The following is a 27,680-nucleotide window of genomic DNA, read 5'->3' as shown; positions in this document are numbered from 1 at the left end:
TTAGTTCAGACAGACTTTTTTTTTTAACCAGTGGTAGAGATCTAAGTAGAGGCACATGTTTTTCAGGAGCTGCTAGATGGTTTCTCACTCATTGCAGATGGTTTTTTCAGGTGGACAGTACCACCACAGTAGAATTCTGCATCGCTATGGGATCTGTGACCTCACAAGAGAGCAGTGGGTTGTGCCTCACCTGGCCTCTCCCATTCCCAGATCCCTGACAAGAGGCCCGTCGTCTGAAAGGGGCTCCTGGTGAGCTCCTTAGGCTTACCCTGAAACAGGACAAGCCTCATTTTCTTAGGCCATTTGTCACAGATTGTTTCTCTAATATTCAGTTGTTATGGGGGGGTGAGATGAGACTTTCAAAAACGGTGATGTTGGTAATTTATAATGAATGTACAAACCAATGCATTTCCACAAGGGCCCACACCAAGTGATTTTTCCCAGTTAAATGAAGAGGCATTCATACACTGTCTGCAAATCTGAGCCACTGCCTCTGTGTGAGAACAAAACTGCTCTGCAAGAAGGAAAGGAACTCAAATAATAGCTCAGTCTTCTCATCTGGCAGAAGGCAGTACCGTGTGCCACCATTCCAGGGTTTTCAAGCTAAACAAGATACTTGGTGTTCAAGATTATCTGCCCCAGATTCCAGTTACCTCTGGTTAATAGATGTGGACATGAAATTAAGGAAAGGGTAATAAAGGATGTTTATCGAGTCAGGCTCCCACCTTAAAGTTAGGCTTTTACTGTTTTAGAAACAGTCTTCCAGAAGATGAAATGATCCAAGATTCCCCAAAAATATTTATTTATACAAAGATTTTGAGAGTAATATTTGTCTTTATACCTCAGTCTATGCGTCTGGGGCCAAGTCACTGTGTGGCACATGTGCCACTGCCCCTCATGCCTCACATGTAGCACCTGCTTCCAGAAATATCAGATGGACACAGGGTCTTGGGGGCACAGGAGGATCCTTTAATGCCCCAAGGCTGCAGAGACCCCAAATCCAGATCTGTGTACCCTGGCCTGGAAGATGTCTAGCCATATGTCCAAGGGGAAATGTGACTGAAGAAGGAGGTTAGAGGAGGGACCCAGAGGGCAGACAGGAGAGGGTTAATTACCCGCTTGTGCTTCTGAGTTCAGCATATCCATAGGGCCCACTAGAGTTGATGGCCCAGGAACTACATTACCTGGATTTTCTCCCTGTAATGACCCTCAATGCTGATTGACATCAAGAGGAAAATTTGCAAAAATAACAGATTTGTCCTTAATACTGGGCAGTATGAGATAGAATTCTGGGACTTTGTCTTGGTAACCTGTCTGAAGAAAAAAATGCTTGCCTTGTATAATGTGATCCAGATTCCCTAGAGCAGATGTGGGGCAGCGATGAGCAAATCTGACCTCAGGTCAGAAGTGTCTTCCAGTCTGGCCCTGTCCCAGCCATTCTCTGCCCTTCCTCCTCCCTAGGGTACCCCAGTTCCCACTGCCACACGTGTCAACCTGCCATCCCTCTTCCTCTGTGCCCACCTGTCTACACAGAAACTCTGTGTTCTGAAGAGTTCGGCCTTCCCCTAACCAAAGCCACACTTTCCTGACCACAGTGATTCTCAGAGCCAGCAAGAAAGAGAAATGTCCCAAAAGGGGACCTCCATCTCAGCCATCTGCCTGGAGCTGAAGGTTGTGGGCCCCAGGCCCCTAGGTGAGAGCTGTTGCTTTTGTTTCCCGAGGAGCAGGCAGTCAGGCAATGGCGCTCCTCCGCTCCTGTGTCTGTCGCAGGCCGGGTCTCAGCTGCACTTACAGGACTTCACCACCATGTTAGAGAGCTGCTCCACCTTGGGGGTCCTCCCGACATAGTAAAGGATGGTCAGGGGCTCCAGGTCCTGGGGCACACAGCACGGCGAGGCAGACGCTTCAGGATTCAGGGTGTTGTACAGGCCCAGCACCTGGGGGAGGACACAACATTTAGGTGTTGGAAAGCCACACCTTGGGCCTGGAGCCCCCCACAAGTTCAAGGGACCGCTGTGGAGACAGAGCCACAGGTAGACTGGCCACTGATGCTGCTCCGTGGGATGAGCGACTAGTCCCGGTCTCCCCCCAGGGAGGAGCGGCGGGCACATGCTCTGGTCGGAGGACAGCTGTCACGCACAGGAACGGCTACTGGGTGACTTTAAATAGATGATGAAATTCCCTTCACTGTTAAGAGAACTCTACAATACTGGTCTTCCTAGCTATAAATGGTCACTTCGTTGAGCAATGTTCTCACTGAGTGCTGCCTGGGGCCATTAGTAAGTGCCAGAGTGTATGGCCCCAGACAGGATGTAACAAGAATGAGCTACTACAAACATGCTTCACAAATTACTGCCCTATTTTTTTATTCCCCTTGAGGGAAAGACAATCTAGTTTAAGAGTCATGGACTTCCCTCTCCCTTTCTCTTCCCATTGCTTCATATGAGCTTCTTCTGTGTGCTTTACGTGGTCTTTCAAACGCTTCGACATTCAAGAGGCTGGAATTTTCAGAGTTCTTTGATAGAAGCCTTTCTGCCCTGACATTCCTTGCCAGCCACATGCACACATCTCTAACATACAGAGTGGTATATGACAGCTAATTAATTTCCAGTATGGCACTCCAGCTTTAGAGGAAAAAGGTGTGGTTGAAACTATGGAAGACATTTGAAAGGGCATAATGTGGCCAAGAGAGCTGGGCCGGGGTTTCACTCACTCCGGATCGTCTTTCACTCATTTACCATTCAGTCCTCTGTTCATTCTTTCTAACCAGTGGCCTGGCTGGCTCAGCCCCAATGCCCCACAGGGCATGAGTCTTGCTCCATACCGTGCTGTGGGTTGTGTCTGCACTGCGGAGGTATGGACAAGGACCTGAGCAGAAGTTGGCATAGTAGCCCTTAGGTTCATGGACCCATTTCCAGCCCAGGTCCTGCCGGAAGTCAATGTAGAGAGGGCGCACACAGCAGTTCTCCTCCAAATTGCTACAACGAGAAAACATTTACAGAAAATGAACCTCAAAGGAAACCACCAATGTAAAAAAAAAACTTCACAAATGGCCCTCATATTTGACTTTAGAGTCCCTCCTGGTCACTAAAAGAAATGGCCCTAAATAGTGGAATCCCAAGTTCAAGTGCATGGAGCTGTATGAACCATAATGGCATGACCATGATCCCAAGGCCATAAAAGGCAGATAAAGATGATGCACAAGGAAGATAAAAAAGGAAAAGGTGGCCCTACCACCTTTTACATCATGAATCAAAGTAGAGACACAAATTGCTCCACATAAAACCAAGTACTGAATGTTTATTAGCTAACTCAGCTTTGCTGAGGTTGGTTTTATTGTTACCTTCTTAATGTGCACCTGACCAGAAACGAACTTAAGCTCATGTACTTATATACTATAGTAAATGACTGCTTAAACCAAATCTAGAGGCCATCAAATCAAAATGAGGCATATCTTTCTGGTAGACTCATGATTCCCAGATCACCCCAAATGGATTATCAGGCCACTTCAGTTCTGTTGCCTGCCAAAATCCATTTGGCAATGCTCCTTGCCATGCAGGCATCTAGCCTGTATTTCAATATCTGCTGAAACCTAGATCTTTCAAAGTCAGCTATTGGCCAAAACCTGGCTCCTTGTGTCTTCCAAGGGTGAACCACGGCAGACTGTTACCCACCCATTCCCACTCCCTTCTTCTTTGCCACCTCCCATCACAAAGTCTAGGGCACCAGACACTTGTTTTCCTGGCCTCCCTTGCAGGTAGGGGTGGCCATGGAACCCAGTAACCAGTCAGGCATAAGAGGGTACAGGGGGTGAGGGTACATTATGGCAAAAATGTTTAACTGTTTATAAAGGTCACAGGCAGAAGAAGAATGCCACTGGCTCTGCCTCCTCCCCCTTCTTGCCTGGAGCATGGACAAGACACCTGGAGCTCTAGCAGTCACTGTGACCGGCAAGAAGACGGAAAGCAAGCCAGCCTACTCAGCATAGCAGACTAGAGAGAAAGCCTGTGTATCCAAGGACATAATCAGGCAGCAGACCAACCCTGAGCCTGCTGCTACAGGCTGCTTATGAACAAGAAATCCTCTGTGGTTTAGGCGACTGTTGCTTACAGCCAAGGGCATTCATTCCTAGCTGACTGAGAGCCACACAGGGCTTATCTAGAGGCCAGCCTTCAGATATTTGAAAGCGACTATATAACCTCTCCTTCACCTTCTGTTCCCCAAGCCTACCATCCCTAGTTCATTTACATGTTCCTCATAAAACATGGTTTCAGATCAAAGATTTCCCAACTGATTCTCCCCAGTTCCACTGGGGCATCCTCCTTTCCAGCCAAACTGGTCCTTCCCTGCTCTTTCCTTTACTGGAAGTGCTTCTTCCTCCCATATCCCTACATGCCCAAACCTCACTATTCCTTGAATGTTCAACTTCCACACCCTCCCGAAGCCCTTCCTGTGTCCCTAGATGAACTCCTTGCTCCAAATTCTTAAGGCGTTTTAACCTCAGACTATGTCATGGATGTGGTCATTTTCTACCTTTCAGTAATTGCTATGCATGCTTTGTCATCCCCTTCCCTTATAAGAACTTAGTTCCTAAATAAGGGAAAAGGCTCTGTCTTTTTTTAATCTATTCAGAGTGGCTACACAACTACTTCTGCATTAGTACACTAATTTCTCAAGCTCCAGTGAAGACTCCCCTATTTTCCCTCATCCAAGGAGCCCCCTTGGACCTTTCGTAGGGAACTGAGCACAACTTTCATAGGGGTAATTCTTGCATTCATTTCCCCCCCACACAAACATACCCTATAAGTACTTTAAAACATGAGAACCATGGAGAGGCTTCAAGCCAAGTCTCTCCATTCCAAACTATCTTAGCAACACTCTCCTCATTTACTTCATCCAGGCCCGTACAGAGCTGAGCTGCAGGAAGAGTGGGCTCCCAGGGAAACGGAAGGAGATCTGTAAGAGGTTGTAAATCTTTCCTGGAAATCACTGGGAACAGCCTCAGGGACCCTCAGGTCAGGGCGGCATAGGCCTGGGGCTGAGCCACAGCAGGCACACCGTCAGTGTGGTCCCTGGAGTTCGTGGGCCCTGCATGGGCCCAGGCTCACCGGAAGCAGTAATTGGTGTCCAGGGCCCGCTTCTTCCTCTGACCCCCCTGGCCTGGGTTGTCAAGCCGGTGCGGAGGAATCATCATGAGGATTAGATGAGGGTTGTGGTGGTTCTTCTGCTTCTTGAGGCGCCCCAGATCTCCCCGGCCGTGGTCATCCTCGCTGTCCACACCTGCAGAAGGGAAGGGGATGTTTCCTCATCTAGCCCATCATTGTCAGGAGGAGGGACAGTGTGCACCATCTTTGAAGAAGGCTTTGGGAGAGATGGGGCTTCATGTTAATGCTCCGCTGCAGGAAGGGGAAGGCTGGTAGCGGAACGGGGGTCGAAGGATCTCACAAGACACCCACTCACAGTCAGATGCCCTCAGGACTCCTGCACATAAATCTTTCATAGGGCAGACAGCCCTTCCCAAGAGCTTCCTGGGGATCTGCAGGGATACGTGCGGCATCCCTGTCACCAGGCTTCCCCACCTAACTCCTTCGGGTTGTTACTTTAGATTCTGAGATTTAGAATCTTGGGGTGTGAGCTCTTCTTATAATCTGAATTGGCAAAGCAGTCCTACCTATAGTTAAGGTGTCACAATTTACAATAGATTCAGTGGGAGCCGAAGGAACAGGACTGAATGACTGTTAACATTCACTTGGCACCTAGAGTTTCACAGTGTTTTCACTATCAAAGTCAGAGGAGATAGTGAAGTGTGTGATAAATAGCTTAGCAAACACACTCAGGAAAGAAACCCATTATTTCCTCTGAAAAGGAAAAGACAGGCAACCGAATTAGACTCTCAACTAAAAGCATATCTGTTTCGTGACAGACAACTGCCAACTGTTGTCCTCCCCCACCAAGGACAGGAACATGAGCAGTTTAATTTGCACAGTGACAGAATGGACCTGGATCTCACGAAGGGGCACGAGAAAGGACCTGAGACAGATGGGAGGCCTCGATCTCAAAGTTCCCTTTCTGAATCTCTATGAACAAGTTATCTGTTTACTGAAGTGGACGTGTTCCATCCTAACCTGGCCTGTAGGTAGGACTCCAGAGGTCTTTTGAACCCTGAGGTTCTGTGACTAGATGTCAAGTGCTTGGCTTTTAGGAAAAATAAGCTCTGAAATAGAGCCCAAGAAGGTAAGAGCCAAGAGAGGCCTGCCCCTTGCCTCAGACAAGCCTCTGTCCACAAGCTCTGACTTGGTTGGCTTGAGCTTGACACACCAGCTGGCCGCAGGCATGCCTCAGTTACCCAGGATGGGAGTATGAAAGGAAAAGAGGACTTCCCTGAAATGCGGAGGCTGGAAGATGAGCGCCTTAGAAACATTTCCTTTCTGATAAGCCAGAGAGACTCTCAACTGTTTCACCATCTCAACACAAACTCCCTGAGGCCTGAAGTGGTCATTCAAACCCGTTTGACTCCCGGATAAGGATCAGGTGGGCCCGCAGCTTCTGGAAAGCTCCATCCAGGGCACTCATGTTCAGGGCCACCAAAGTTCATTTCTTTTAGGGAAGAGGAAGACAACTATTATCTGTTGAGCATTTGTGGCACTGTGTTTTATCTTTGTTATCTCATTTCATTCACATGACAACCCTGAGAAAGAGGAGCTCTCCTCTCCATCTTGTTGACTGAGCTCAGAGCGGCGGCCAGCTTGCCTCCATGACTGCACTGCTCCTCCCAGCGTAACACTGCCTTCCACATGCTAAGGTCGTCTCTATCTCTATAAACAGAAAATCCCACACATGGGCAAAGCAGAATTACTCAAGTACAGAACAGTTGGCCATCTCTGTCAGGGAGCCTGGTTCCTTTTCTTGGGGTTTCCTGTCCTATGTTGCCTCATTAACTGCCTGCCTGCATCTTACTGTACACATCCACTTGTTACCTTTGAATTTGATTTCCATCACCTCATGAATGTTTTCCAGAATATCTCCATTGGGCTGGAAGGTGTGACATGGACAATGAATGCTGATTTCCAGGCCTAAATTGGACTCTGCAAAGTAAGACACAGAGTTGGTGAGAAAAGCAATTTGTGTGATAGGGAAGTATGCCCACCACCCACCCGCTACATGGGTGGGTCAGGGGCCTCTGCTCCCATAGGCAGGCACAGGAACTGAGTTATACTGAGGGTCCTGGGAGACAGAAAGTGCTGGCAAGCTAGAGTGGACTTTCATGCACATGTTGCCACATGCTCATATTTCTGTTACATTATGAACAACCAATGGAGGCATAAACTCACGGGCATTAGGAAGGAGAGTTTTAACATTTTCAGTGTCCTATTTCCAAATGATGATATTGGAAAAATTGTCACCTGCCTACTTGGGGGCAAAGAAAATGAGGACACAGGAAGGAAGAAAACCAACAGTCACAGCACCTAGGTGTTTGTTGGGAGAAGAGATATTGAAGCCAGCCTGCTGAGGAAGGATGAAGGGAAGACAGGGGGCTGGCAGAGCCAAGGGAAGAGGGGTCACTGAAGGACTCTGGAGCAGAGAGGCAGTGAGTCAAAGGGCCACGGGATGGAGGAGGACGGCACAGTCTGAGCCTGGGGTTAAAGGCCAGGAGGTGATGCTGGAGGCAAGGTCACCTGCCAACAGGCAGCAGAGGCCACGTGGGCGGAAGATGCAAGCCTCTGTGCCACGGCCACAGTCCTGGACACCGAGGGAGGGAGCAGCTCCCAAGGAGGTAAGATGAAAATCATGGTTATATGTGGCCATATTTTCCTTACAGAAAAAGAAAGAATGAGGTAAAAGTCACTTGGAATTCTCTTCTTTGGGCATCTTTGTTCACTTTCTGGGAAAATTGGAAATGTGCATGGCTCCCTGTGGGACAACAATCCGCTCAGGAAGACAGCTGTGAAATGAGAGCACAGGCCGGGGATGGCAGAGGGCCATGGCCAAGGGCACAGATGACATGAGCTCAGAGAGAATGAGCATGAGGAAGCCTGGAGGCTGTGTGAGCATCCAGCCTTGGGGCAAACCTGAGGACAGAAATCTGGAGTCATCAGGAAAAACCCCACATAGCCCAGGCCAACTCAGCATCCTTCTCATGGGCAGTAACGGCCCACCCCAGAGATTCGAGTTACTTATAGGCAGGCCTGGGTGTCCCAGTGCTGCTAGTTAAAAGCCAGCTCAATCCCTTCCTCCACAAAGTGCAGAATCCAGCCTCATTTACCTTGCCCCAAGTCAGGGCAGCCTCAGGGACACACTGACACCTGCTAAGCTTGGTCTGTTCCAAAAAGCTAGCTCTGTTGTGGAGGCGGGAGGCAATACAGCAAAGAAGCTGAGCCCCAGCTACAGAACAAAAAGCGAGTAGAGAGCTTGGCATAAGCAGCGTTCTCTTCCAGGTTTAAGGCAGCTGAAGGAAGGAGCCGAAGTCGCTGAAATGGGCTTCACAGTATACCTCCTCTTAACAAAAGAGTTGAAGCCAGGCCAGGAGAGACCTGGAGTGGGCCAGTTCTACAATTCTGTGAGTTAGAAAGTCAAGGTGCAGACAGATGTGCTGGGGAGAGTTAGGGTTAGGGTACCAGTGCGATGGTGGCCTGGCTTGGCCAATAGGCTCTGTCCACATAGAGGGCTCAGGCAGTGATGACAATAACCACCAACATTTGATGGGTATGACTACATGCTCAGCAGGTAGCTGTCAAGTACCACTTTAAGGATCTACATGCATTAATCATTATAATAACTCACAATAATCCTACAAAGGCAGAACTAGTATCATCCCCCATTGTACAGATGAGGACCCTGAGGCTTAGGGAAATTAACGGCTTACCCAACCAGTTAGTGGGAGAGCCAAGTTTCAAACATGGGCAGCCCCACTCTTAATTGTTAGAGGCAAGGAGGGACAAAGAGGGGGCAACGGAGACCATCAGGAAGATGCCCACACATTCACTGGGATACACAAGGGCTGTGCTTTCCCAGGATCCCCCCAGCCGGAGCCACGACTCTGGGCATGCTTCCTGCCCAGCCTGCTGTGGGAGGCCTGACTCTCTACCCTGAGAAACTCAGACTGTGTGGAGTAATAGCACAGAGGTACAAGGACTGACCCCCCCACCCTGATGGCTGCCTGGGAACTGGGTGCACAGTAGGCTCTCAGATGTTTGCTGAATGAATGCAAGACCATGTGTGCGACTCAGTTTCTTTATCCATCCACACCACGGCTGCTCCATTTGGAATCCATTTGCTGCCTTGTTTGGGGTCAAAAACTGCAGAAGCTCATGAGCTCTGCACAAGTAAAGGTCTGTGCATGATTCCCCTGTGTAAGGGGTGGGCAACATCTGCCTGAGTGGGAACTGAAGTTTCTAATGAAGAACTAACCTCAGAATTGGCAGCAATGCAATGGTGGGTGGGGAACCCATAGGTTTTATTACGAAATTATCTTTTTGATGTCTCAAGGAGGATGGAAATCATTCTCAATGCAAACTTCTCATTGAGTTCTGCAGCTGTGAAAATAAGAACTCCTCCTTCAAGTGCCCAGGGCTTCAAAGAAATCCAGGTGGGGCTGATCAAAATCAGACAGGGAAGCTAAGAGATTAATTTCCCTGGCCTCTCCTTTCTGTAGCCATGTCGGGCTCTAGGCAGAGTGCAGTCTGAGTCAGAATTCCCAACAGGACTACTGTCAGCTGATCCACGTGGGTTCTCCTAGGCTTCTGCCTTTGTGTTCAGTAGGGGATATAGGATAGAATTCCTGGGTACCCTTAGAGATGAGACAGCCCATGGAATCCCAGCACATGATCTGCCAGCTTAGCCACCAGGCAATGCCACTTAGATGGGGACTTGGAAATTTGGATTCCTTCAGAGCCCAGGCAGGTTACAGAAATGAGCAAAGCAAGCCAGCATATCATGCTAAATAGGGACTGGCAGCTTTACTCTTGGGAAACAGTGGGTAATGGTGGAGCATGTGGTGACGTGAAGAAGGCATGCCCCACCTCAGCAGGTGGCCACTACTCATCTCTGGTGGATAGTTACCAGGAAATCTGATTTTTCAAGAAAAGCCAGAAGTCCAAGTTTTATGTGAAATATCCTGACTTTGAAAGCAAGAAGAAAAACTGTTGAACAGTAGTTAAATTTAAAACAATATGTAGGCCAAATAGTTTGTGATCACTGTCTCAGAGCTTTAACCCCTAATTTCCAAAAACATCAAGGAGAAGAAAGGAACCCATCTGCCCCAAGGACTCTGGACATCAGCATGTGGACGGTGGCTCTACACGGCTGATGGAGGTACAAAACTCTTCACTGGGTGGGGAGAGAAGGAACGGTGGAACCGCCATAGGTAACCCCCCCAAACCAAACATCAGACTAGGCTGGACCGCCAAGTCAAGAAGGGCAGAAACAGCAGAGTATGATGTCATGAAGCACCATGACTGTCAGGGAGGAAACTCCAGTTCTCATCCAGGCCAGATGACCCTGCTTAAGCCACTTCTCTGGGCCTCAGTTTCTTTATCTTACTCTCATGTAACAGGCTAACAGCCAAGAAGTTCTCTCTAATACATTCACTCTTTAAAACAGCTCTGTGACACATGCAGGGAAGGAACCATTCCCTTATTTTCCAGGTGAGGAAACTGAGCAAGTTGGGGAGATACTAGGGATGTGTGAAGTTTGGTATACCTATTGGACAGCTCAACCTGGTGAATACCAGGCCCTTCAAACATGATCAGCCACAACAGGACCTGCTCCCAGACCTGCTCTTATCCCAGTCTTCCCCATTTCAGTAAGTGTCACCACCTGAGTGTTCAGTCCCAATCTTAGAAGTCCTCCTAGACTCCTGCTGTGTCCTCACACCCCAAAACCCATCAGCTGGTCCTACTGACTTCACCATCAAAACACAGAACAAAGTCACATCATCCGCATACCCACTGCTCCTGCCCTAGCGGAAGCCACTCTTGCTCTCACGCAGCCTGCTGCCATGGCCCCTAACTGGTTTTCATGCTTCCTGCCTTAATCTCATAGCAACCAGAGGGGTCTTTTAAAGATGGAAACCAAATCACCTCGCCGCACATCACCAGCCCTGCTTATAGTGCTTCCAGATCTTCTCATCACCCTTGGAGTGAGTCCTAAAACCTGACCATGGCCTTACAGGTCCTGATGCATACAGCCTCAGCTATCTCTCTGACCCCCAGCCTCACTCAGCTCTGGCTACACCAGTCTGCTGCTGCTAGAACAGATCAAGCTTGTCCCCCTGGGGGCCTGGGCTGCAGGGTCTCCTTTGTTTAGCACCTCCTTGATCCTGACCATCCCAGGCTGGTTCCTCAGCATTCAAATCGCACTGCACAAACGCCTTCTTCATAGAGCTCCCCTGGAGCTTCCAGTGTCAGATCCCACCCAGTCATTATTATTGCCCTCTTTCTGTTTTCGATGGTACAGGTCACTATCTGGAATTTCCATTTGTCAATGTTCACCAGAGAAAAAGCCCCATGAGATCTGGGACCTCACCTGCCTTTCACTGTTGCATCCCCAGGGCCTGGCTCAAAGCGAGCATTGAATAAATAGTAGCTGAGTGAAGGAATGAAGGATGCAGAGTCAGTGGAAAAGCTCAGCTGTGAACCCAGATCAGTGACTCCCCTAGTTCTGTCCTCTCCCCGGTTTCATGAAGGACCAAGGACCTTAGGTTCCTTCCAAAATGCTACAACCTAAGGGTCAACCTACCTCTTCGCAAGAGCCACTCCCGCACTGTGTCAGTGACATCAAAAGACAGCCACTCAGCGGTGCCCCGTGTGGGTAGGTTCTTGCCGCCGATATAGCGCTGTTTGGCGATGTGCTCATCAGGCCGGAGTATCTACAGGGCAGAGAAAGGACTAAGTTCCAAGGCCAGGATGGAGGACCACAGCGTGGGTCACAGTGCAGAAGGAGAGGTGAGGCGAGCAGGAGGAAGCAAAAAGCCCCTGAGTACTCCTCCAAGAGCCCCAGTTAATCCTTAATCCTCTTAATCCAGACACAGACAGAAAGGAAGGCTCAGAGAAGGCAGGATTCACTCCCAGGTCTGCCGAGCATCTTGGAGCCTTATGGATAATGACAAAGAGGCTGGCTTTCCCATCTGTGTGGCCTCTGTCTGGGAGGGGGTTCACCTGGAAGAGCTCAATCCTCTGCTCATTGCGCTTGGAGCTGGGGTTGGGCACCCGCAGGACCCGGAATTCTGCTCGGAATAGGTTGGTTCCATTTTTCTCCACTGAGGACACATTGAAGCGGAAAACCTTGGAGGTGATTCCTTTGGGGCAGACAGCCAGCTCGTCTAGGAGAGAGCAAGTGGGGATTGGCACAAAATGAGTGAGACCCACAGGAGCAGGGCATGGCCAAGGGGTGCTTGCCAAATGGCCCAGGTCACACCTGTACCTCCCTAGAGGCTTGAGGCCTCACACCTAAAGGTGAAAATTGGAGGAAGGTCCCTGGTGGCCCTGGAATCACACACAGGCCCAAGCAAGGAGCAGAGAGGCCTCAGAGCCCCAGGACGCTGCACCAATGACTGTAATTGGTGCCAGACATACATAATTGCCCCTTCTCCCATTGCCTCCCAATCCCAAATCCGGCAGGCTCTCCAGCCTGCTTTTCCCACTCTTTTAGAAAATACAGATTTTCAAAAGATCTCAGCAATTCCCCCTAGGAGGTTAATTATCTCAAAGCTAGTTGATTAATTTATATGTTTGTTCATTTAGGCATTTATTCATGCATCAAATGTGTATTGAGCAAATACTATGTGCCAAGCATAGTGCTAACACTGGAAAGCCCAAGTGAATCAACACGCCCCTGCCTTCAAGTAGTTTGATATTCAGGAGATTGGGCCAGAGAGCAAGTGTCCAGGGCCTTTGGAGAGGCCCAGGGGTTGCTGCAAAGAGATCAGTGCAGGGAGGGAACAGAGCTCTTCACAGAAAAGGAGACATTTGATCTGGGTCCTACAGGAGGGAAGGGTTTGAGGATGGGGAGGAAAGAAATTGTACCTGGAAGGACAGCTGAACGCAAAGGTAGAGAAGGCAGGAAATGCAAGTGAGCAAGAGGAACCCAAAGCAGTCAGGCTAGAGCGTGAGACAAGGTCAAGACAGTGGATTGGGGGCTGGTGGTGGGGAGGCTGAAATGTCAGACTGAGTGGTTGGATTTCTCCCACAAACAGTAGGGAGCCATGGGAAGTGTTAGAGCAATGCAGTGACATCATCAGCACTGTGTTCTAGACCTAATGAGGCAGGACTGGTATGGCACAAAGCCCTCATCTTGAGCCTGGCAGACCCACAGATGTTTCCTCAGATGAGCTGACCCATCACCACTGGGACCTTTCTGTCCAAGGGTTTCTTTCCTTGACAGCATGTGCAGCACCAGCCTCTGGCACCCCACTGGCCTCTTCATCCCTGTCCACAAAAAAGAAAGCAGCAAATGCTCTCTCCCACCCCTCAGAGCTGGAGAAAAGAAAGAGAAAGATCCTGTCTTTTCTCCTGTACACTTTACAACCTCAAGGTCTGAGCAACATTAACACCCAAAGAAAAACTTTCTGCCCAAATGGTAACAATAGCCAGACCTTGAAATTCAAGCTCATGGACCCAGATTCCACACATAATGGACATGGCTGGAATGAGCTCATATCACCCCGAGGGGTGGTGTAGGAAGTCACGGATGAGGCGGGAAGGATCAGAGGCCTGGAAACAAGCAAATGTGCTACTGAGCTTTAGGAAAGGATGAGGGAGTGTTTCTGGAAACTGCCATCTGGTGGACCTGACACTGGTTCTTAGAAAATTAATGGAACAGATGTTAGGAAAACAAATGTGTGAATGCTAGCTAATGAAGCCTTGATTAATAATTGGCTTTGAAAGAACAAATAGTGCCAACTATTCCCTAAACCATTTCAAACAGAACCAGAAAGAGGCATCAGTGCTAGCAATTTAAATTTTAAGTTTGCAAGTCTGTACCCCTCTGGACATGGATAAGCTCTTTGGACTGGCAGCCCTCTCAAGCACTGACAAACTCCGTTCCTGAAGGAGCTGTCATCAGTACGGCTTCAGTTATAACAGTGCCTCCATACCTGTTAAAAGAGGGAATAAAGCGTTTGCCAGTGCAATGTGCACATTGCTGTAAAAAGGAAAAGGGGAACAGAAAATGTGCATGCCAATAAGGAGAGTCAGAGTGTAGTCAAGAGATGGGGAGAAGCGGTGAACTCAGAGGGTCTTCAGGACACTGTAGTAACCACCCCTCCTTTGTTTCTTCTAGCATGTCAATCAGGTATCTGTTCTCTAGGATGCACCCTCTTGGAATTCTAAGGAGACTTCAAGAAGGAGGTAGGAAGGGCCATCTTTATCACTGAGCTCTATAGATTTCTGATAACTCGAGGGCATGTTAGGGATCATCTAGTGCAACCCTCTGCAGATGAAGAAATTGATGTCCAGAGGGGTCTTGGCCAGGATCACACATGAATAAGCTGACCCAAGCAAACCGACAGGAGCTCAGCTCAGACACAATCATTAGTGAGTAAAAAAGAATTGCCTAGGAGAGAAAAGAAAATGTAAATGTAATTTTCTTGGCAGTTAAATCCACTGTATAAGAATAATGGTGTTTTAAATAATTGTGGAATGAGAGTGTAAATAAACAAAATGCAGTAAATACCACCTTACATTTTATAGGGCTTTTATTAACTTATCTGACCCTCTAACATTCTTAAGAATGAGAATAAGTAAAATTTACCATTTTACAAATGAGAAAAGTGAGTGTCAGAAAAATTAAATGACTTTCCCAAGGTCACTTGGCTAGTAATTGGCAGAAGTGGTACCCAGGTCTTCTAACTATACCTCATTTATTAAAGTGGAGACTCTGGAAGTTAGAGGGGACCTAAAAGATCCTCTAGTGGAGGGATGTTTTCACCAACAAAATGTGGCAGGGCTCCGTGAAATAGGCCTTGAGTACCAACCTAGGCCTCAGGCAAGAGCCAGTTCCCAGTGGTTAAGGCATGCTTCTGCTGACACTAGTGTTATTGAGAGCTGGACTAACGGGGTCCACCTTTAAAGTCAAAATATGACCAACTTTTTCCATTGCACAAAACATATGTATCGATGGAGGCCATTTTCTCTTTTTGCTATAGGGAGAGAAAAATAAACAAAGAATTCATATAGAATATTCATAGAAAAACCTGGAAACAGCTGACCCTGTTTAGACCATGCCTTTTCAAATGTTTTCAGACACCTGGGCTCCTAGATGTCCCTTTGCTTGTATGTATCGCTGCTGCTGGTTCCAGTGAGGGGACCATGTACAGCAATGTGGCCATGCTGCTTTAGCCTGGCTGCACATCAGAATTGCCTGGAGAAAAACAGATGCTGTCTGGACCCCCTCAGAGATTCTGACTACACCAGAGTGGGTGGGTCCAGAGATCTCTTTCTCTCCTTCCTTCCTCCCTTCCTCCCTCCCTTCCTTCCTTTTTTCCTTCCTCCCTCCCTTCCTTCCTTCCACCCTTCCTTCACTCTCTTTCTCTTTCTTTTTAAGATTTTCAGATGATTCTACGTGCATCCATGGTTGATAACCACAGTTTATACTGCTCTGCAAAGGGTACCATGGCTTCCAGATGCTCTGGAAGTTTGAGAAACCACAGATTTCATGATTTAATCTTTAAATGGGTTAACCTTTAAATGTATTAGACATGTTTTTGGCCACTGCACCATTTCTTAAAATTTTGAATTAGAAGCCCATAAACATTTTAAGCCTATGTTAAAAATTGGGAAATTTCACAGAAAGATCCAGATTTTCTGCTCTTCTGGGAAATAGTAAGATCTAGTCAAGCTGGACCCACATTTCTAAATGCAAAAATCAGCAGAAGCTGAGTAGTGGACGCCCTCTCTCAACAGGGCCCAGGTCTCCCACCTGCCTCCCCTACACACCCTCTCTATTCCCCTGCAGCCAAGGGTCCTGTGCAATTTGTCATGGTGTGGTTGCGCTGTGGCTTTTCTTCTTGATAATTTGCACTAGCTGCCTGGCCTCTGTGGGCACTTGTGTTTGCCATCCACTAAGAAAAGGTTTTGTTACACTTCACTGAGTCTTAAACTTCAGATAATTTAAGAATCAACAGGGAGCCTGTTGAAAATGCAGACTCCCCAGGACCCCACCCCCAGAGATTTTGATTCTGTAAGAGTGAGTCGGTTCCTGGGAGTCCACATTTTTCACATTTACCTAGACTCTAGACCATGCTTGGAAGAACACTGACCTCGTGTGCAGTGGGCAGAGGCACTTAGTACAAATGACTTCTTTCAACATGAAACGTCTTTTAATTTCCAGAATGAACAAAATCTAACTGTAACATCCAGAAGAGAAAGGCTAAAATACCAAGTTTTCTTTTTGTTCAGGAACTCTAAGTTTGCTGGTTTCTTAGCACCGCCCTTGGACGAAAACAAGAATCTCCCGCCAAACACATAATTACAAGCCAGAAGTTAAGTCAGCACCTACACTGGTTATATCTCATTAACCAGGATGACAAAGGAACTGAAAAAGCTGTGTCCCTCCCCACCACAGCCATCAGAGAAAGCCTCTATGCACTGTCCTGGAGAACAGCAAAACCCTGGCAAATTATACCAGGGCTTAGAGTCTTGCCTTCACTCCCCAGCAGAGACTGTTGAATCATCCCAGATTTCTACCTGAAATTGTTTCGGCTGAAAGGGAATTCAGAGATGATCTACGACTTTACAGATAAGGAAACAGGCTGAGGTCACTGGCCCAGTTCCACATGGTGTAGTTGCCTCACTTGCTTGAGACTATTCATTCAACAAAGAAAACCCTTTCTTTGAGTTTGGGAGAATGTTTGGGGCAGCATCAACCTCCTGGCCCTAAAAATAGGCAGAGCTAAGAACGAACAACCCAGTTATCCCTAGGCAATCTGCCACCAGGGTTCCTAAGGTAACAGCCCCAACCCCTCCTGCTTGGTCCAACATGTGATTTATGCATGTTGTAAATCAAAGTCCTCTTGGAGCCTACAGGTTAAAGGTGGGACTTAAGGTGTTTGTTTTGCACATTTGCATCAGTGCTTGAAAGCATGCCTTCTGCAGGCAGAATGTCTAGGTTAGAGTCCCTGCTATTTTGGGGCAAATGACTTAACTGATGCATGTTCTGGTCTCCTCATCTGTAAGATAGTGAACTCCGGGACCCCATCTGACAGGGCAGAGGCAGGGGATGGGCCCTATCCTCTTTGCTCTCACCCTGGAGCCCTTTCTCCTTCACCACTGTAACTGACTCCTTGCTGTGCTCTGCTCTCTAGGCTCCACCACCTCCTTGCTCCAGCTCCTGTTGTCACTTCCCCCTCGGTGCGGGAGTGGGCTGGGAATGATGCAATGTGGAAGGGCATGTGATTTCATCACCTCCCCAGTGGAAACTCTGGCATCCAGGCCTGCCACGGCCCCATCACAGACCCAGTGCCACCCCCTGCCTGCCCTCCTGAGTTCAGGACAGGTCCCCTTACCCCAATACTCTAACGATGGGCTCTCTGCTCCTGCTCAGCATCTGTTGGGCGTCTGCATCTGCCCATGGCCTTTTTTATAATTAGTGTGTCTTGTGCATCTCCTCTGCCTCCCAGGGCTGGCTCAGCACCTGAACAGCTGCAGGGTGGGCCCAGGCCAAGTCTGCTCAGCCTCTGTGTCACCTCCAACAGCTGCGGAGAGTCTGGGCCTACTTCCTGTTTGCACCTGTGAGCCTCTGTGGCATCGTGTCCCGCTGGCCCCTGGCTCCTCCACAACGTCACACACAGCATCGTGCTTACTGAGCTGGGTTTGTGCCCAGCCTGACCACAGCTCTGTGGCCTCAGGGCCACCCCAGCCTGCTTCAGTTACAAGGTCCTGGTGCTCAGCCCAGAGCTGCCCAGCATCTGTGCAGCCCTGCCCTGACTTTTCCCAAGGTTGTCCTCTGGTGGTGCCCTGAGTCTCTGCACAACACTGATGTCCTCTGGCACCTGTGTGCCCCTGCATCCCTCGGGCTCATTCATTCTCAGCTTGGGATTCCAGGCTGGGTGGGCCCTGGTGACTCAGAATCCCTCCTCCCCAGGACTCCTCCTCCTGACCCGGATCATTAAGGTCCCAGTCCTTCCCGCTCGCCCTGCACTCTCCTCAGATGCCACAGGCCTCCACTTCCCACATCTTTCCGTGTCCGGGCCACTGTCTCCTGCCTTTGCAGCTGCCCAGGGAATTAGGGGTTCAGCCATTGAGCTACTTGTGCCTCTGGGAGCTAAAGGTCCTTGGCAGACCCTGAGCCAGCCCCACCTAGAGGACCCTGGGCAGGGAGCACTACTGCCTCGTCCTCCAGCTTCTGCCCCACACAGTAGCCACATCCTAAGGCTCCAGGCAGCCACAGGAAACGGGAGTGGGAACCCCTCGCCGGTAACCACAGGCTCCTGGACCTGGCATGGGCCAGCTCCCAGTAGGGTCTTTTGCACCTCCACCCATCAGCTACCCACTCGTTTTCCTTCTCTGAAGCCAGGTTCCTTTCAACCCCTGCAGTCCCGCTAGTGACCACCCTCACCCGCCTGCTCCAAGCCCCCCTCCTCCCCACTCCCAGGTGAGCCCAGGCTGAGGGAGTCAGCGTGGTGAGGACACCTGCTGGTAGGAAAAGCAAACAGAGCTGCTCCCAGAGTCCCTGGCCCATGAGTGGCTCACATTCCTCCTTCCCGGGCTGTCAGTTTCTCAGCATCTGCCAAGTCTCTCTCTCTCTCATATTGAGGTTTTTTAAACCTCCGTTCAGTAAACACACATGACTTCCACACGTGTGCAAACACACACAGACATCTCACCCAGAAGCCTTCCAGCTTCTCAGCACAGATGGGAGCCTCCTGGGAGGACACACTCCCAGACACATGTCCTCTCTGCACCCACAGCCACACCTCTCACCCACTCTTCCCATGACACGCAGACACAAAAGGGCAGCCAGCAATCACATCCACGTCCAGAGCTGCAACCCTGCTCTCCCCATGTCCACAGGCCTGCAAGGCATGAACTGTTTGCTGTACACAGCCAGACTGTGCATCGCCCTAAAGCATATGTACATGTGAACAGAGGCATGTACCCTTCAGCCACACACACCGCTCATGTGGGTCACGTGTGTGGAGTAGACTGGAGGGCCTAGACAGCAAGAAGCTGTCTTTTCCCTAGGCTTCGAAAAGCTTGACAGACATTAATTTAAGGCAGGTATACTCTTCTTTCCAAGAACTGGAAAAACGGAACCAGAGACGTATCACAGTAAGTCGTGAAAAGAAGCAAGAAGACTGAGGTCTCCATACTTGTGGAACTGTAAGGCCTCTTGAGAGAGCTGTCCCTGTCCGTTTTTGACACTCATATGCTTACAGTTACCTATCTGATCACATGTGCCAGAGCCTGCATGCTAATGGGACAGCACAGTGTAACTCCAAAGCAAAATCAGTCCAGGATGTGATGTGAGTCCTGCAAGCCACTCAACTCCAGGGCTCTGAGCCTCACAGAAGCGCCTGGCTTTTACCAGAATGGCTCTGTGTCCTTCCCACCCACCTACCCAGCCTAGAGTGTGCATCGCACCTCCTAATCCTTGGTATGGGTGACCTGGGGACACCCTGCTGTGTAGTCGCTGCTAGGCCCCCCTCTGTGGAACCACTGCTCCGGCTCAACCCCCCAAAGCAGGCAGCCCAGCGAGAATTTGGACTTACTGTGTTCCGCCAGCCCCTGGATCATGTCGAATTTATGGATTTCTTTGGCATAGTACTCCGACTCAGTGTTTTCCTGAGTGCAGCTGTCTTCCCTCTCCCCCTGCATCTCCTCCAGCAGCTCCCGGGTGCTGTTGTAAAGGGCCAGGACCTGGTAGGGGACGTGGGTCATCACCGATGGCTCGGGGGGACTGGTGAGCCTCAGTTTGCTCAAGATCTGTCCTCTAATGGCTTCCACCCTCTTCTTCTTGATGTGGCCAAAGTCCAAGGTGGTGCAAGTGGATAGAGAGAGGCTGACTGTGGCAAAGTTCAGCAGGGCCAGGACCACCAGAGCCCTTTGCAAGTGCATCTTCATGTGTGCGCCAGGGAGAGAGGCCAGGGGGGCTGGGAGGCCTGGTGAGGAGGAGACCCCAGCAGACGTGCAGAAGGAGGGAGGAAAACCAGGCGGCCTCCCTAGATCCCGAAGACTGAGGCTTGGCAAGAAGGTGCATGAACTCACTGCACTGCGAGAGCTTCAGGACTTCCAGGAAGCGCTGGCAACCCTGAGCACGAAGAAGCCGACTGTGTGCCTTGTAGCTCTGGGTTTCTTCTCCATGTGTCTAAACAGGTTCTGCTGGGCTCTGACTCCCAGCAGGCCAGGTGGAGGGCAAGCAGAGGGCTGGGAGGGGTGGCAAGGCAGCTGGGAGTGGGAAGGGAGCTGGAGTTTTTCCTTAGGTAAAAATAAATAGAGCGGATATCTGATATTGCCAAATGCTGCTTGGCGATGGGCAGAAAGTGGGTATTTTAAAGAAGAAGCAGAAGGACCATGGCTGGGTCCCAAAATCAAAATCCTTGCCTTGCCCTGAAGGAGAATAAGAAAAGAGAATGGAAAAGAAAAGAACAAAAAAAGTTACCAAAAAAAAAAAAAAAAAGATCACCAGTGAGTAGGTGGGGAGAGGCAGGGCTGGGCTGCTGCTGGCCCAGCTAAAGGTGGGGGCAGCGCAGGACACACTTGTCTCTCGGGCACACCATTCATGCTTTCTCTTTTGTTTACACTTCCTCGGGGGCTTTCTAAATGACTTTGTTCACGCTGCCTCTTGTCTTCATTGGCTGGGAAGTGGGGTTATGTGCAATTGGAAGGCCGGGAGGACAGGCCCCCGGAGAGCAGCCCCGATAATCCACTTGGACGGCCAGGGTCACCAGCACCTCGGCTTGTCTTCTCCCTCGGCCATTGCTTCTGTCCCCTGCTTCTTTTTAAAAAAGAGAAAAGAAAAGAAAAATAAAATAGAAGCCAGTTCCCTGCACGCCCGCTCCGCAAGGCTGTTATTCCTCCTTTCCCAGGCTTCTCCCCCTGTCTCTCCCCGCTCGCTCATTCCCTTGGACTTGGCTTTCTGCTTCCCTCCCTTTCTCTCCCTCCTGCTGCTCTCCCTCTCCCTCTCTCCCTCTCTCACACACACACATGCACACACACTGCTTTCTCTATTTCTCTCTGCTGAAATTTTATACCTCCCTCCCATGACGTCTCTGGCCCGGGGTGGGGGAGGGAGGGACCAGCGCGCGCAGCCTCTTAAGCTGCACGATTTTAATGTTTTAAACAGGCACAGGAAAAGCCGAGCCCATTTGAAAAATACTTTGCGAGTTCTCTCGTTCGACGTGGTAACTGAACTTTTTTCCCCCCTCTTGGAGTCGCTCCTGCTACACGTTGACTGTTTTTCTGGAAAGTTACTCCGACGAATCCCTTCCCTCCTTCTCCCGCAACTACTTCGCCCTCTCGCCAGCTGTCAGTTCGTCCTCTCCTCCGTCCGGCTCTCGCTCCCGCCCTGGTCCCCCGTTCCCGGGTCGCCTCCTGCCTGGCGGGACACTGGGCAGGGGCAGGGAAGCCGCGGGGCCTGGGCAGGGGAGGCCGTGCCCACCATCGGTTGGGGAGGAGGCGCCCGGCCTGCGAGGCCGGTTTGGAGTTGGGTTCACTCCGCGGCGATCCTGGCCTCGATTCCTCATTGACAGGATTGGAGTCGGGCGGCTCGCTGAAGCCTGGAGATGCTCCAGGGACATTGAAAATGGTGGCGTTTTCCGGCAGATCGAGGGTGCCCTCTGGCGAGACGAGGCCGCCAGTGAAGGAGATTCCGCGGGTCGGAGGCGGGAAGGCAGGGGAGCTGGGGGTTTGGGGGAAGCTGGGGGCTAGAGAAGAGGGGCTACGGGAGAGGGCGAGGAGAACGGGACCGGCTGCCTTGGGGAGCTGCCTCCCTCTCGGCCCGACGTGCATACAAGTGCACCTCTTCTCCCAGAGCCCTGCTCTGCAGCCGCTCTCGCAGAAATGTCCTCCAGATGTTCGCAGCCGCCCGCCCCGCCGAGGTTTCCGCAGGGAGCTGCGCCAGCCAGCGCAGTCAGCAGTTGGCCCTAGCCCATTTCTCAGATGGGTGAGGGGAAGTTTTCCCTCGGCTTTCGTTCCTCTAGGAAACCTATACTTCTAGGTCTTTTCCCTGGAGAAGCCTAGGAAGGGCAAGGCACGTTGCTTCCCTGCAACATAGGTCTCGCCTCTTAAGTCATCGCCGTCCTAGGAATCAAGTGCAGCTCCCTGCCACCCCACCTCACTTCACCCTTCCTGGACCCTAACTGGACCCTTCCTGCGAAGTCTGGCTCCTGCCCCTTGCTCCTGGGCGGCTAACTGAAGAGATACAGTGGTTGATCTTACAGTTGTGGAAACTAAGGCACAGAACCGTTTGAAAGACCACAGTGCTTGAGAATGGCAGAGGTGATAATTCACACAAGCTTTCTCGTTTGGGTAGACACTGTTTTTATTTGAATGACAGCTGAGAAAATCTAGGAAAGCTTAAAAGTAACCTACCTAAGGTCTTAACAGCCAATAGGTGTCAACACTGAGACTTGGACCCAGGGAATCTATTGCCAGAGTCTGTGCACTTAACTGCTATACCATACTGGCTATTCAACCATCATTTGAGAAACAGTTTTTGATGCCAGCACTGTTCCAGGCTCTGTGGATACCACAGTGAACAAAACGAACCAACAAACAAAAGTTTACATTCTGCAGGCAAAGGGGAGGCAGTGGGGAAGGCAATGAACTAAATAAATATGTAAATTAGGTAGTATGATAAAATACAAAAGCCATGGTGTAAAATAAAGCAGGAAGGAGGATGGGGACGGTCTCAGTTGGGGACTGTTGAAATTAAAAATATGATGATCAGAGAAGGTCTTACTGGGGCCTTTACGCAAACACTTACAGGATGGGAGGAAACTTTATTAAAGTTACATCCTTCTGGACACCACCTCTACCAAGACTGAGTCTCCAGGGATGGGATCCTGGCACTTGTCTCTTTAACAAACTTCACAGGTGATTCAGGTGTTCAGCAAGGCTTAGAAACCGTTACTCGAAGGCTTTTTCTGCCCAAGTAAGCACCATTCACCGTTTGCTTTCAGGAAGTTAGAGAAGTGGGAGTGAAAGTTTGGAAAATGGCTATACAGTGGTGGAGAAGTGGCTATGAGCTTACAAGAAACAGAAAAATCCAAAGATTAATCCATCTTCCTCATCTGGTGCCAGGGACAAAGGGAATAAGGGATTCGTTGGAGCCTATATTTCTTGTATTTTTAGCAACGAATTTTTCTTCAAGTTAATATCTAACAGGCTATTCTCACTGAGAATCAGAGTTAGTGAATAAAAGATTTAGGTATAATCTCTTAGGATAATAACAAGGGAGGAAACTGAGGTCCAGAGAGGGCTCTGCTCAGGTACACAGGTAGTTATGGCAGAGCTGGGATGAGGCTTCAACTCCTCCAACAGCCAAGCCAATTTGCTGTCACAGGTGCTGACACGTGGCCCTACCCAGTAGATAGGTGAGGGTGATCAATTGAGCTGAATAATTTACTGGGTATTTAAGAAATGCTTGCAACCAGTTTTAGGGGTGCTACTCCCACTTCCAAGTCCTTGCTTTTAAGTGTGGCCATCTAGGCCTTACCTCCCAGCATGGTAATTGGGGATATTACTTTCATGGCCATTAGCCTCCCCTGAGTGGGTCCCAGCTGACCAGGACCAGGGTTTTGGCCAGTGGTGTTGACTTGGGGATCTTAAATGGAGAGTCAATGAAGATTCAACTTGCTTGTCTTATTAGTCTGGGCATTTGGGAAACATTTTTCTTTGCTGGCCTAGGAGAATGATTGGCAGCCAGTTTAGCACTCAGGTGATTTCCCTCAAGCCACCTCTTTGCTCATCAGTGTCCTTGATTACTGAACAGAGATACTACTGCTACTTACTTAAGAGGTTGTTGGAAGGATTATTTGTACTTTTGAATATTATTACCACTCAGGTTTCATATGTTGGTTCAGCCTTCCTGCAAAGTTCTTGAAAGCAGAGATTATATATATTGCATTTTCTGTTATAAACCATTTATTACCACCTTATGCCTGGGAGCCTGTTTTACCATCTGTCCAGTGTAGACAGTTCAACTTATCTTGCCTCCCACAAAATGTTGTTCTGCCCTGCACGTGAGATAATAACTGTGAAGATCCTCTGTACATTGCAAAAGGTCATACGAATAGGAAGAATCAGTATAATGACAACATTAGTGCTTTGCACTTAATAATTTATGTATTTAAACCTAGCTACAGATGTAGACAGTTCCTAAAGACTAACATTTTTTCACAGTCCCACAGGAACAGCCTTTGTGAGATTTAATATCTGGAGGTTTCTTCCATAAGTCGAGCGAGGCAGGTTTAGGAAAGATTTAGTTAAACTGGAGAGTGGCACATAGAATCCAGTAACAGTGCGGCGTACCCTTTAAATTTTGGGATGGACGGGCGGAGCCGTAGTCAGGGACGCCACTGGGCCGCTTGGTTTCCAGGAAGCAACGTCAGGCGGCAGCGAGAGAAATGGAGGATTTGCTGGACCTTGGCGAGGAGCGGCGCCACGGCTCGGCCACCTTCGTGAGGACGGACATGGGGGGCTTGGGGCCTGGATTTGGAGGGTGGGGAGGATCGACCTCGCAGTCCTTGGCTTCCCTAGAGCGCCTTGGCCCGGCTGGTCCCCAGCGGCCGGAGAGGACAGGCCCTGAGCTGCGCCGGGGTGAGGCCGGGGAAGAAGCGGCCTCATCCGCCCCGCCCCGCCCCCGGGGCGGCCGTAGGCTGCGCCGCTGCTGACCTGGGGTTTGCTTTGAAATTCTCAAAAAACAGAAAACATATCCTGCCCCTGGCGGCCTGTGGGACCGGTAGGAAGTTTCCCAGCCCGTCTCGCTGTCGGGAGCCCCAAGTGCGATCTTCCCTAGAACGGACTTCTGTGGGATGGCTGGAGGGTCCCTGACCAGGGTCTCACATGGACCCATCCTGGAGCGTTTCACTTGGGACTTAACATGCCAGAACTTCACGAACTTCTCTTGAACTTTAAAAACCAACTGTTTCATGCAAGGAAGGCCGGCAAATAGGGAGGGCTTTTCTTGCCCGCAATCCCCACAGGGAGGTAGGCGTTACCTCAGTTTTATAGTAAAGGAAATCGAGACCCGGATTTATAACACGGAGGAGTGGCTAGGTATTGGGGGCTCAAGGTCAAATACAGGGTAAAGCTGTTGCCTCTGGAATGGAGATGTTGATAATAGTTGGAAGGAGTTTTAGTGAAGAGGCATGGGATAATGCATGGGAAGCATTTAACACAGTGCCTGGCTTATGCTAAGTTATTAGAAGAAGGTAGCAGCTCTTGCTTCTGAGGCTGTGATTTACCCAAAATGATAGATATAGATAGATAGATAGATAGATAGATAGATAGATAGATAGATAGATAGATAGATAGATAGATAAAGATAGGTAAGATAGATAGATAGAGAGATAGAGTAAACCCATCTACATTCAAGACCCAAGTTCAGTGTTGTTTTTGTTTTTTGTTTTTAACTCCATCAAAGCCACATGAAGCCTTTTTTACCTTTGAAATTGGTCAAGATCACCATCACTAAAAGATTGGGCCACACAGCAGGTCTTTGGTTTCTGCTGTGGAATTGCTAAATATTTTGAAGTGCCATCATAGCATGGGGTCCAAGGTACCGGAGAGTACCACACTTCTGAGTGAGATATGAGGGACAGGAGCAGATTGTTTTAGGATGAAGCAGGTTGCTTGACTGATCAAGGAAGCCTTTCTGATGTGTGAAATTCAGTCCCTGGGGATGTGAATGTAATGATTCATTCTTTCAACAAAGTGAGACCCTACTGTATAAAAGACATTGTCCCATGGGCTTGAGACATATAGCAGTGAAAAAAAAAAGTTACTGCCCTCATTGGGCTTACCATCTAGTGGGGAAAAATGGACAATAAGCAGAATGTACATTTTAAATACATTATATCAGGTAATAAAGTAGTATTTCCTACCAGTCATTCCCATGGATTTATCTAGGGTCTTCAAAAAGTTTTCAAAACCCTAAGTACTTGACAATTATTTGAGAAGCCATCTGTAAATGGCATTTAGAAATAAGATAACTGGATTTTTGTTTTAGTACAACCATTACACATAGTATGCATTATTCAGATACCAAATACTATGACAGATGGAAAAGGACAGCCATAGAAAAGGAGCCACTTATCAAAAAGGTTACTTGCATCATCCCTGAAGCCTAAATTATTGATTAGAATTTGGAATGTAAACACCGCCTCAGGGTTCTTATGCAGCTTTCATGTAAGTCCTCTCAATATATTGGTGAAATCCGATCTTAGAACATCTTAAACTCCAGCATGGTTTAGTGGAAGGAACTCAGGATTTGAAGACAGAAGATTTTGCTTTTAGATTTATGTCTGCCACTTCCTTGCTTTCCCGGGCCTCAATTTCCTCATTTGTAAAGGGGCATCAGTCCCAGTCCCTGTTATTGTGAGAATTGAAGCTACCTCAGATGAGATCTAAAAGTGCTTATATTAATGCTGGTTTTTAAAAAAGCAAACAAATGAAAATATAAATATTTCAACACCCTCTAGGCTCCCTAAATTAAATGTTGTTTATGTGCTGGGAAGCAGTTGAGACACAGAGTCTCCACCCCAGGAAAGCTTTGGGAAACACCTGCAGATGATTCTTTTGATGACTCAGAATTTGAAGCGTTCTGATTCCCAAAGCCAATGTCTCAAAATTCTTGGAAGAGATTTCTTTTAATGTCTGTAAGTGCAAATCCAATTAGTGTGTATGTCAAAGCAAATGCTATTTACTTCTCTGGTGTCAAATGCCACGGAATTTCGGAATTCTTTCCCCCAGAAGCCTTTCTGATAACCATTTTCCTGCCAAGCTGCAGCTTTGAAATTAGGCCTTCCAGAGTGCTGCATAGGAACGTGAAAGTCTTTACCACTCTCTTCCCTGAGCTGCGGCATAAGGTTTCTGCCCATTCTAGAGGAATTTCTAGCTGCATTTTTTGGGGTAGAAAAAAGTTTATGCCAGGTAAAAGATAACCTTGTGATCATTAACCTATGGATTTCCTGGCTCCTGTCAAATAGAAACGACATCAGGTGCTTTAAGGGTTTGAAACATCTAAGAATATATTCAGGCTTCTCAAATTCCACCCCCTACCATGTCATCGTAAATCCTGTCTTTGCTTACCTTCCCAGAGTTCTTGTCCTCAGAGTGGCTCAAAGATATTTGGGTCAGCATTGCCCCTCATCTCTCCTTACAGGGAGCCAAGATGGGTCGCCGAGCTCAACAGGTGTCAGCTCAAGCCGAGAATCATCTCAGTGACAAGAATTCCTTTTCAACTCTGACCGGAGAGGTGGGTGTTAAAAAATGCTAAGAGTTAACGATCATGTAATGAGCAAAGGTTTGGTAATCCGTATTTCTTCTCTTCCATGGCAGCCCTTCCTTCTATCTTGATTTGGGAGTTCCTTTCCTTGGCATATGTCTCATTAGCAAGAAATGAAAGAGGGACATTTGTTCTTTGATGCCAGAGTAGTTTCTGTGCTTTGCCTTATAGTCTCACTGAAGAGCTTTCTTAAGTTAGCTGAAGCAAGGGACCAGGAAGTTTCAAGATCCAGGTTT

General features: G+C 48.9%; 2 protein-coding genes across 6 annotated transcripts in view; one reads left to right on the top strand and one right to left on the bottom strand.

The window, feature by feature from the left end:
• Positions 1 to 780: 780 nt before the first annotated feature.
• Positions 781 to 27,390, bottom strand: TGFB3 (transforming growth factor beta 3). 2 transcript variants are annotated; one of them, XM_036913116.2, is made up of 8 exons: positions 27,249 to 27,390; positions 19,706 to 20,928; positions 12,156 to 12,319; positions 11,737 to 11,866; positions 6,978 to 7,085; positions 5,109 to 5,280; positions 2,825 to 2,978; positions 781 to 1,937 (listed from the first exon to the last, which is right to left on the bottom strand). In XM_036913116.2, exons 2-8 carry the CDS (start codon positions 20,055 to 20,057, stop codon positions 1,779 to 1,781), a joined length of 1,239 nt encoding a protein of 412 aa, XP_036769011.2. In that variant the 5' UTR covers positions 20,058 to 20,928; positions 27,249 to 27,390; the 3' UTR covers positions 781 to 1,778. The 2 variants fall into 2 exon arrangements, with proteins under 2 accessions (XP_036769011.2, XP_036769010.2); XM_036913115.2 differs by having other exon boundaries at positions 19,706 to 20,931; positions 27,249 to 27,387.
• IFT43 (intraflagellar transport 43) overlaps positions 24,513 to 27,680 on the top strand; it is a 78,489-nt gene continuing 75,321 nt past the window's right edge. For 2 of the 4 annotated variants that reach the window (XM_036913124.2, XM_036913123.2), the window contains exons 1-2: positions 24,515 to 24,616; positions 27,322 to 27,414. In XM_036913124.2, coding sequence (XP_036769019.2) covers positions 24,563 to 24,616; positions 27,322 to 27,414 — 147 coding nt within the window. In that variant the 5' untranslated portion in view covers positions 24,515 to 24,562. Of the gene's footprint in view, positions 24,617 to 24,691; positions 24,756 to 27,321; positions 27,415 to 27,680 lie in introns of those variants that run through there. The other 2 variants (XR_005030437.2, XM_057488304.1) reach the window with 2 other exon arrangements.

This window comes from Manis pentadactyla, chromosome 11, assembly GCF_030020395.1.
Source record: "Manis pentadactyla isolate mManPen7 chromosome 11, mManPen7.hap1, whole genome shotgun sequence".
NCBI lineage: Eukaryota > Metazoa > Chordata > Mammalia > Pholidota > Manidae > Manis > Manis pentadactyla.
Note: the sequence above shows the minus strand (reverse complement) of the source record. Positions and strands in the feature narration are given on the sequence as shown.